The following is a 10,847-nucleotide window of genomic DNA, read 5'->3' on the forward strand; positions in this document are numbered from 1 at the left end:
AGTGCTAACCGACGCGCATATCAAATCAGTTACGAGGATCCGCACATCTACTGTGTCTGCAGTTAAGAGAAAACGGATCTTCTATTCTGAATAGCCATGTAATGTATCAGAGAACCATCCTGCTAGCCCCCCACAGATGCTCCCTGGTCTTGGTAGTATCCTCCACCACCCTGCTCGGCCAAGTACAAGTTCTAAGGCCAGCCTCAGAGACGCCCTAGCAGTGCTCTTACCCACGTTAATGCATGCGATTATCAACAACCAGCGGGAGAAACATACCCTCTGCAATATAATACACCCCAGGTCCCATATATCTCCGCTGAACGTCAGGAACCAAGCGGTGCCACAGTTGCCTCAAGGTGATGATTTCTTCAGCCCTGGACCTCAGTTTGGAATAGGCAACATGCATTGTCAATTTCACCTACATCAATATTCAACAGATACATATGTAGAGTCCCCAGCAACAACAACCTCCTTCTGCCTCAGTACCCAACATTGTTTCAGCATCTGGCAAGGGAGAATGTTGTTCGCTCAGACCGGTACCTAGATTGATATGATAGTGAGTGCAAGGATGATTTAGCTTGTTTTTGACGCGTAGCATAAGACCGGGCAAAGACGCAGTGTCCCCAATTTATGACAGTTCTTAGTTTCTTGTTTGAAGGCTCAGAGGATGGTTGAGTTTCACGGTCTTGAGTTTTCTTTTCTTTCTGGACGCCTTGGAAGGAGAGCTAGAAGACAAGTTGACAGTATGCATTTTCAAAGGAATGGCGGCTTGTCTGGTCTGCACGTCGAAGGCTATCTGAGTCAGTTGAATGACACCCCAGGGCTCCATTCCTCCAGCCCACAGCACTCACCTCAGGATATGCATCAGCCATCTCCATCTCCCTACCCTTATTTTGGTGCCCACCAGCCACCTCCATAGTCCATGCATGCTGGTAGTGTGCCTCAAAACATCATGATCTGCTGTTCATGGCTTGTCTTAAGGGACTTAGCGAAATTTTCGAGGAACTCACCTGAAACCAACTTCTAGCGTTATCTGAAGGCCATAGAACGAATATCCTGGGCGACTTAGTATGGTATTAGGTAGTATTTTGCAAGGTACGGGTCAGGAAATTTGAGAGTGCAAAGTCTGGAAAGGGTCTATTTACAATTGTTGCCTTCCCAGGATCCTTACCACGTCGACTTTAGGTTGGAATTACTGTTGAGGTGGGATTATACAAGCTACATGCCTCAGAATAGACTAGGATCAATGTCTCGTTTCTGCAGTGAATGAAGGAGCAATCAAAATATGGTGAGGGAATCAAGTCAGTGTAATAGGCGGCCGGCCAAGGCTTACTACTCCTAGTACAGATCTGGCCTCCATTCAACAAATTCCAACTCAAAGAACTTGGACTCAGATCGTTTGATCTCTGACGTGGATACTACTAGTATTAGCATCGACCGAATGTTGACTGTCCGAGTCAGACGACCACACTGCGACCATTTCAACCAATACTGATTGACGAACCCAGTGTGTCAATCTCGAGCAAAGTTCAGCATCACTATCGATGCATCAAACATATCATATGATAATGATCAATTCAGCCCGGACTCTGACATCTGGACTAGTAGGCACAAGGCTTACTACTAGTACTACGGATCTGGCCTCCATTCAATGAATTCAAACTTGAACTTGAACCTGACTCATCGGATTGTTTGATCTCTGACGCGGATACTACTAGTAGTATCGACCGAACATTGACTCGGACTGTCCGAGTCAAACAACCACACTGCGATCCTTTCAACCGATAATTGACGAGTGTCAATCTCGAGCAAAGTCAGCATCACTCGATTGATGTGTCAAACTTTGTGGCATATACTGTATACATCGATTCGGCCCAGAGTGACATTCATGCTACAAACTTGAACTGCTTTTCTTTTTTAGTCTTCCGTTTTTTTGTTATTGTCCTATGGTGTTTCTGAGTCCCAGTGCATGAAGTTCAAGTTCGATTGATACTTTTATTCGCTGCGTCGAAGGCTCTTCTTCTTCTCTTGCCAAGGATTCGCAGCTCACCGTCTACCATAGTACTAATAGGTCATGCATCTGAACAATGCAAATGCTGATACTTTGCTTGCTCGGACTTGGGGCCAAGGCAGCGCGAGAGCACACATAAAGTGCGAAGTCGAGTCTGCATCAATCCTTTTTACCACACATTGATCATAATCCGAGATCTACCGTGACCATACCATCCCTGTAAGTAAAATTTCTTACAACTACTTTCCCTCTATAGTAACTACCATGTCTTTATCCCGTCTATTTCGCTGTTCTTCACCATATGCAATCACATCAAGGACTGTCTGCCAGTCGGTGCCAGTTTTCTCCTGGCAGATGCGCTTGATAGTCGGGGGTGCCGTGGCCATTCGGAAATAGTACGTTCTCCTTGTCAACGGTGTTGACACCTCCAATCTTCCTCTTGCGAGTCTGACAAGTACCACTGCTAGCAGTGTGAGAATCTTGAGCTTGTACTATGACTTTACAGCCAAAATTGGGACCAGCTCCAGCCTCCTGATTTCCATCAGTACTTGAATGAAAACATGCAGCTGCAGACACCTACCACTATTCTCATTGCGGCAGCTTCCTGACTTTCTGACTCAGACATCCTCAAGTTGTCCAAGGCCAAGTGAGTGTTAATTATATTCTTCTGCAGCATAGTGTCACTTGGGGAGTTGATTCAGATGTTCTGACTTCAGGGGTGAGCTTTTTTATATTAGCTATGTGACTGGTGACGTACTACGGTAGGGCAGAGACTCCGACACCATACGCACATTCTCAAGTATGTGTAGCCTTCAGCGGCTGAGTGCTTCATAGCACAATTAGGCAATAATTCTGGCTACCCTGAAGTAAGGTTCAGACCCAGTTCCCCATCTTGGTATGTGCTAAAATTAGTTCCATTTTGGATATGTATTAAGTTCCCATTTTTGTGATGTGCTATAAGAAAAAAGACTTATACTTGCCACAAGCTCCGGGACGTTCAAACTCCGATGGGCCTATTTACCACAACCCTTACGCATGCCAATCGTAGTAGCACAATGAACTTGAACTTCAAGCTGAAGGGAGTCCATGTGTATACCCCTCCACACCTCTTCAGTGCCCTTGTTATCCTTCCGCTGCTAGGACTCCCAGTGCTCCCAGCCATCATTCAATTTCTCCTCCAAGCTCACCATCATTAGTTTCTACAATAGAATCAGGTATGAATGACTCATTTGTAGTAGTCACTGGTGGATAGACTCAAATTTGAAAATAATAGCAGCCCACACCACATCAGATGATGAGATGTTTCCTCCAACACCTAATTCCAAGATTTCATTCCATATTGCTAATAACGGAACTGGGCTGCAGACTCTAAGTTGTTCTCTTGAGAGCAAATATGGCGATCTTCCCCATCGCAGGACTGCGTCCTTTGAAGACCAATGTCTTTTTGACCGATTGTCAGGCTGGTCTGTTGATTTCAATGACACATCAGAAGCCATCAGCAAGAGCGTAGGAATTGTTTCGAACATGTCTCTTAGTTCTGATAGTATGTGTTACATTTAGGTTAGGGATGCATATATGAGCATTTTGCAAGACCTTAGCCTAAGCTCTTTCCAATGTGTTGTCCACTATCTGGAAGCCGTTCATGAACGTCACCGCATGCTTTACCACGCCACATGTTGGGAAGTCTCGGAACACGAAAGGCGGGAAGCTCTCGCCCATGTCATGCGCGAAGATTCAAAAAGGGACTACTTGAAGGCAGAGCAAGAAGTGCAGTTTCTACTGGATATCTTGGGTCAATGCGTGGCATTGTCCCATCAACCCGTTGCAAATTTCTCTGCCCAAGTGTGCAACCACAGCAAGACTTCTGTGCGTCGGACTGACACTGTACTCAACATCCTAAATAGTACTAAAGAGATGCACCCTGCGGATAACTGGTATGTGTTACTTTAGGTATTTTCTCTGGTCACTTATGTGCTTACAGAGCTTGTCCAGAATGTAGATGACCATTTGTGAAGATTATATCAATCGCTTCTTATGTATCGTCTGCGGTATCGTTACAATTCTGAACTTGCCTTCACAATACCAGTAGTATCACCGAATCATGTAACATAGTACGCCTGATTTTGAAACCACTAGTCGAGTCGTCTGTCACAGTCACTCGCATTCTTGCATCACCCTTTCAAATGACTGATACTACCATAAACGTGGTGCTGAAACTTTCTGAAATTTCAAAATACGTGACTAGTATAGTATATCCATGCCACTGGCTGCAACTTAAGTCCTTGCAAGTGCTAGTCAGCTCCAAAGTGCCATGTGCTTTCCCAAAACACTTTGGATCGGTGTATTCCTCTTTCTTCAAGTTCTGATGGTGTCTTGCAATGCTCTGGGCTGTTCCTGGGAGAGGACCACAGACAATCGGGGACTCAGTAGGCATCGCACATCCTGTTTTTTTTCAAGAGAGCCAGCAGTCTGGCGAGTCAGAAGCGACAATATCATGCAAAGGAGGCATGTATAAAGCTTTCCAAAGCACAGTCAGTCGCGGTGAGTGACATCTTTGCTAACCTTCCGAGCTGTACTAAATTCTCAACTTTGGCAGGGGCTCAGAATCTCAGTCGTCGGACATCCAGTGAGGGACCGTCCAAATTTGAAACTTATTGCCCCTTGCAGACTCCTCAGGTCAATTACTATGGCTCACGGTTCATGCAGTGCGTTCGAGTCAAGTCTTGTAGACTCGCAGCACACCCTTGACTCGGACTCAGAGAAGCCACAAATTGATCAAGTCGATGTTGAGATGGAGCCCAGGAGTGGTTCTGGTACCGACTATGAAACAGGTACATGTCCCCTTTGGCGGTCATTCTGCGATGTTTACCTATTATTCTTGACATTTCAGAGGAGTGTGGTGCACTCTCAATGGGACGGATTCCAAGATCTCTCGATGATATCGAGCCTTCACCGGATGATCTCAATTATTCTGATAGTGCAGGCATCCCATTATTACAAACAGCCTCACTACCCGCCCGATCTAGAATTTGACGCATTCTTCTAACCCTAAGAGACACCCTCAAGACCACCTTCAACTTGTTTGGCCTCTGTCAGTTCTATCCACGCCGTCCTTCCTTTGAACCGGATCAGTTGATTCAATCATCGCTACTTGCAAAAACGGCTCCGACAGCTACCAGCAGTGATACTCAAGGGGCTGATTCTCTGCCAAAGGTCTTCGCGCCGCCTTACCCCTTTCCCAACATGTCTGTCTATCGGCTTATGTCTTGGATGCATTCTGGTGGTAATCTATTATCAGAAACTAAAGTCTTGCACCTGGTCAAAGATGTCATTCTGGCGGATGATTTCAACCACAAGGATTTCAAGAACTTCTCAGTGAGGCGGAGCTGGCAAAAATTGGATATGGATGAGAGCGGCAAAGGAGTTAATTTTCCAGATGATTGGGTTCAGACTGGTGTCACTATCAATATTCCCACAAAGTCAAGGGAGGATGGCCCTCAGCCTTACACTATCCAAGGATTCCATTATCGACCTCTTGTTGAAGTCATATGTGCGGCATTTGCAGATGTACAAGCTGGGGTGTACCATCTTTTTCCTTTTAAACGGTTATGGAAGGACCCTCTAGACGGCCATGAAGAGCGGATTTACGACGAACTCTACACCTCGGATGCCTGGCTAGAAGCTAAGGACAACATTCAGAGGCTGCGGAAGGAACCTGGATGTTCACTGGAACATGTCATTGCTGGTCTGATGTTTTTCTCCAATGCCACTCATCTAGCAAACTTCGGGACTGCCAAGGCCTGGCCGCTGTATATGTATTTCGGAAATTTGACGAAATACGCACAATCATCACCCAAGTCAGGGGCATGTCACCTGGTAGGGTTTTTACCTTCGGTAAATTTTCCTTTTTGCCATATATATGTCTACTCCTATTGACAATATCAGCTTCCTGACAGTGTCAAAGATATTTTAAGTAGCCTATCTCACATATTGAAAACAGGCATAGCGTCCCTTCATGCCCACTGTTGCAGGGTGTTATTTCATTCCTGCTGGGACATTTTGTTGGATGAAGACTTTCTGTCCGCATACCACCATGGCATTGTTCTGAAATGTGCCGACGGAGTGGTGTGGAGGGTCTTTCCCCGAATTTTCACGTATTCCGCCAATTATCCTGAAAAGTGTGTTGCTCCATTCACCTTTTCAAAAAGATCAAATCACTCATAAATTTACAGGGCTCTAATCGCGACTATCAAAGACATGGGCTTGTGTCCGTGCCCTCACTGTCTGACACCGAAAAGCCTGTTTAATTTTCTTGGGCTTTCGAGGGACATGAAAAATCGTGTCGCTAACCTTCATGAGTATGTGATGACAAGGGTAGTCAAAGCTCGTGGTTTTATCTACATGAATGGAAATACAGTAGACGGTGTCAAGGTAGAGCATACCCTTGGAGAGGGCTCTTGGGTACCTACTCTGGTAAGTGAGACTACTTTTCTTATTATTATCAGCTCATGCACTCTACTCACAGAATCAATTTTCTCAGAAGCTTGGACTGCTTGGCTTTGACTCATTCCGCATGCTCATAGTTGACTTCATGCATGAGTGTGAACTAGGCACTTGGAAAGCACTGTTCACAAACCTCCTTAGGCTCCTCCATGCCCTTCCTCGCGGTAGTGAGCTTATCACGGCCATTGACAGCAGGTATGGGGATCTCGTAAGCGGTGCTGTTGCCTGCTAACAATTGCCAACCCTTAACCTTACTGTAGGTTTCGACAGGTCCCGACCTTTGGTAACGGCATTATTTGTAAGTTCTCAGACAACACATCTGAGATGAAAAGATTAGCCGCGCGTAATTTTGAAAACATATTACAGGTTTTTCCTACTTACTAGTTGTCTGTATTTGACTCGCTGATAGATCTTCATTGTCAGTGTGCCATTCCGGTCTTTGACCAGCTGTTTCCCGCCAAACATGATGCACTTGTGCAATCTCTGCTATATTGATTTGCAGAGTGGCATGTATTGGCCAAGCTTAGAATGCATTCAGACTCTACAGTAAGTTTTCTTGAGGAATCTTTCAAGAAACTGTCTCGGACGTTGCGAAAATTTCGAGACGACACTTGTGTGGCTTTCACTACTCTGGAATTACCCAAGGAAAAAGCAACCTACCAGCGAAGAGCTGCCCAACACTGTCATATACCGGATCCGAGCACCTTCAATACCACCTGTGAACATCCATATCACTAGTCCGACCCCCTGTTTCCCCATCCGCTCCATCCCTCCTTCTCCGACAATGCACAAAGTGCATTTCAGCAGGAATAGCCCTGCTACCTCCGCCCGACTCTATTCCACTCCTCCAACACTACCCCTATTTCCTCCGACACTATCCCATACCTCCGGATCTGGAATTCCGGATTCTCCCCTATGAAAGTCCGGTTCTCTGTCCTGTTCCACCCGGCGCTCCATTTTCATCTCTGGACTTACACCTATCTTCTTTTAGAACACTGCTCTCCGGTTACCGGTTGTACACCTTTCCGCTTTGCTTACTGATCCGTCCGTTGGCACTTCATTTCTGACCTCATTTCCTTGATCCATTGTACACTTACTAATAGACCCTCCATATGCTTCAGACATAGCTTTTACTGTGCTGACTGATTTACTTACATGATACCTACAGTATATAAACTCCTGTAAAACTCCGGAACTCCTCAGTTCAAATATCATCTTAGTTCTGCTCATTCCTGCAATCTCCAGACTTGAGTCTCATCTCTTGTCCACCTCTGAGTCTTAGGGGTTAAACCTTAGGACTACTTCTCCGGCTCTACCTTAAGGTAGTCTAAACTCTGTTCTATTTCTACTCCGGACTTCTGTAGTAGCCTTACTCCATCCCCACATAAGTCTTCCGGAGTTCCGCCAAACTCCACCAACTTCTGTCCTCCGGAATTCCCTGGACTTCCATTGGACTTCCCCTCTGTCCCCCGGAAATTAAGGGCACATACTTGGGTAAGGGGCACAGCGCACGAGCTGAAGCCAAAGCCCTTTGAGTAACCTCTCCCTTGAGCACGACCTTAACAAACGCTCTGTAATGAATGGCACCATCCCAGAGTCCAATGGGCCGAGGATGAAGAGGTTCAACTTGGCAACCTACAAGTTTCATGCCATGGGGGATTATGTGAGAACCATCCGGCTTTTTGGGACAACAGATTCCTTCTCTACTCAAATCGTAAGTACTGTCTAAATTCATGCTATGTACCTAAAGTTAAGTCGTGTCAGGGAGAGCTTGCTCACCAAGCACTGAAGGCCTTTTATCCACTGACCAGCAAAGTAGATACCCCGGCGCAATTAGCCAAACACGAGCATAGGCGCTGCATACTACGACGAGTAGCAGAAGTTGGAGACACATAGTCCTCTAGCAGCCAACTGCCAGCTAATGCCCCCCCATCGGCGTCCTATGAAAAGCATCACCATATCACAACTACTCGGAACAACCCAGTCGATGTTTTTGCATTTCTCAGAGAAAATGATGGTGATCCTGCCCTTAAGGTAGAAGTAACATTGTTCTGGCGGCACGGTATAATTTATTCACAGAGACACTTAGAATTTTGTACCAAAACTAAGGGACCACATCATCTACAGGTTGTGGGAGCTAGATGTTAGCTGTTGCGACCATACATTCACAGACGAGGAACGAAACTCTGTTATTATTCCCAATAACACGATCTACTCCGTCCAGACTATGCAGGTGCACTATATGACCTACAACTTGAGGCATGAGTATGACACGATCAATCCAAGAACACATGGGGACATCATGGTGCTTTCAGGAGAGACAACCCCTAGCCACCCCTACTGGTATGCCCAGGTATTGGGCATCTACCATATGGAGGTATGGCTCAGTGGTGGAGCTCAACCAGTGAAGTGGCATCTCAAGGTACTCTGGGTCAGATGGCTGGCAGCCATACAGGGCCATAGGTCTGGCATTAAATATGCTCACCTTCCAAAGATTGGGTTTGTGGAGGAGTCCGACCGGGATGCCTTTGGGTTCCTTGATCCTGGGCAGGTAATCCGGGGGGCACATCTGATCCCTGCGTTTGCCACAGGACACGGTGTGAGCTCACTGCGCTATGGAAAGTCACTGGCATGCCCTGTAGGACAGCTGGATGACTGGGAGCAGTATTATGTTGGGATGTAGGTGGTACAGATCTCCTAGTAACACATTAACACTCAAATTTCGAGCCAGATTCATTGATCGTGATATGTTCATGCGGTATACTCACCTTGGTGTCGGACATTCCCCAATGCTACGGAAGATCGCTAGGGATTGCCTGGGTTTTGTATCGGTGGCGCTGGCCAATCCTATGGACAATGTAATTGAAGATAGTGAGGACGACGCAGACCTTGAAGAGGCTGGTGATAGCGAGGGTCACAATTATGACGACGGCCATGAAGAATATGAAGAGGTACTCGACAGAGAACTAAATGAGGGAGCTATGGGGGACAATGATGGTGACAAGTACGATTGGGATGACCAGTGCGATCATAATTATGTCTCTTTCTAAAGCTCCCTCCAAAGCTCATAAATTTGAGCTCAATTTTCATTACTGCAGCATACCTTCGAGTCATCCAAGTCATTCGAATAATTTGATAGTCACTACCAGGAAGTTATTATCTATCAGTGGCAGATTCAACACACCATTGAAAATTTGCCAACCATGACGATGCTGACTGATAATTAATATTGTTGTGCACAAGTTAGATATGAATCTGCTGTGTCGTGAACACATGCTTTTTGTGCATTATTATCAGGCTTCTGCGTTATATGTACTCAAATGATATATAATCATCACAAATAGAAGTGAGCTTCGCAATGGTTGTTTGTACTTATTGAATCCTAAAGCCTTTGACGTGCAGACCAGACAAGGTGTCATTCCTTTAGGCATCCAGAGAGAAAAGAAAAATCAAGACCATGAAACTCGGAGTCACCATCCTCTGAGCCTTTGAACAAGAAACTAAGAACTGTCATAAATTGGGGACACCATGTCTTTGCCCGGTCTTAGTGACTATGCTACGCATCAACTTGAAAAACAAGCTAAATCATCCTTCAAGTTGCACTCGCTATCATATCAGTCTAGGTGCCAGTCCGAGCGAACAACATTCTCCCTTGCCAGATGCTGAAACAATGTCGGGTACTGAGGCAGAAGGAGGCGGTTGTTGCTGGGGACTCTGCATATGTACTATCTGTTGAATATTGATGTATGTGAAATTGACAAATTTGCAGTGTCTGGAAGAGCTCAAGGCCTGGTTTGCGGAATATATGAGAATGCAGGATGATTCGAGGATACCTGTTGATCTATTCAGGATGACTATCCTTACTGGGCATCAGACTGCCCGTTATTGACCCGACCAACGAAGATGAGTACACGAACCCCCTCTGAGTCTGAGTCGATCACACTGAGGCAGCTACCCGACAGGATTACATCATCCAATCTCACAGGGCTATACGAGCTTAATATACTAGGAGAATATCAAGCATTCTGTTTTTGACTTTGTTCCTTATATCTAATGTTAGTATTTTCGTAAACAGGCATTTGCTCAAGCGACTTCATCACCATATTTTCAACGTTGTCCTGAATAGGAATATGCTTTTTGCACGGTTAGCCAACGGGTATATAAGGTACAAGGTGATTAGTATCATCCCTTGTCCCCAAGTCGTGCTTTCCATCCTTCCCTTTGCTGTGCAATGCCCTTCTCTATACCAGCTCATTTTTTTCCTTTCCCCTTGTCTCTATGGTGCACGCTGAGGACATCCCACTGGACACCGAGAAATGGCAACGTCAAAGGC

The 10,847-nt window shown here is 45.7% G+C and overlaps 2 protein-coding genes across 2 annotated transcripts; one reads left to right on the forward strand and one right to left on the reverse strand.

Moving 5' to 3' along the window:
• Positions 1-2,323: 2,323 nt before the first annotated feature.
• On the reverse strand, positions 2,324-2,687 carry EDB91DRAFT_1087843 (uncharacterized protein; the record flags this gene model as incomplete). The annotated part of the gene is made up of 2 exons (XM_041316299.1): positions 2,324-2,542; positions 2,592-2,687. 2 exons carry the CDS (start codon positions 2,685-2,687, stop codon positions 2,324-2,326), a joined length of 315 nt encoding a protein of 104 aa, XP_041169986.1.
• A 379-nt stretch (positions 2,688-3,066) lies between these two features.
• Positions 3,067-4,024, forward strand: EDB91DRAFT_1087844 (uncharacterized protein; the record flags this gene model as incomplete). Its single annotated transcript, XM_041316300.1, has 6 exons — positions 3,067-3,099; positions 3,152-3,225; positions 3,247-3,554; positions 3,603-3,877; positions 3,924-3,945; positions 3,993-4,024. The coding sequence occupies 6 exons, from the start codon at positions 3,067-3,069 to the stop codon at positions 4,022-4,024; spliced, it is 744 nt and encodes a 247-aa protein (XP_041169987.1).
• Between the last annotated feature and the right edge of the window lie 6,823 nt (positions 4,025-10,847).

This window comes from Suillus paluster (genome assembly GCF_016628075.1).
Source record: "Suillus paluster strain FC165 chromosome Unknown EDB91scaffold_151, whole genome shotgun sequence".
In the NCBI taxonomy this organism is placed as follows: Eukaryota; Fungi; Basidiomycota; class Agaricomycetes; order Boletales; family Suillaceae; genus Suillus; species Suillus paluster.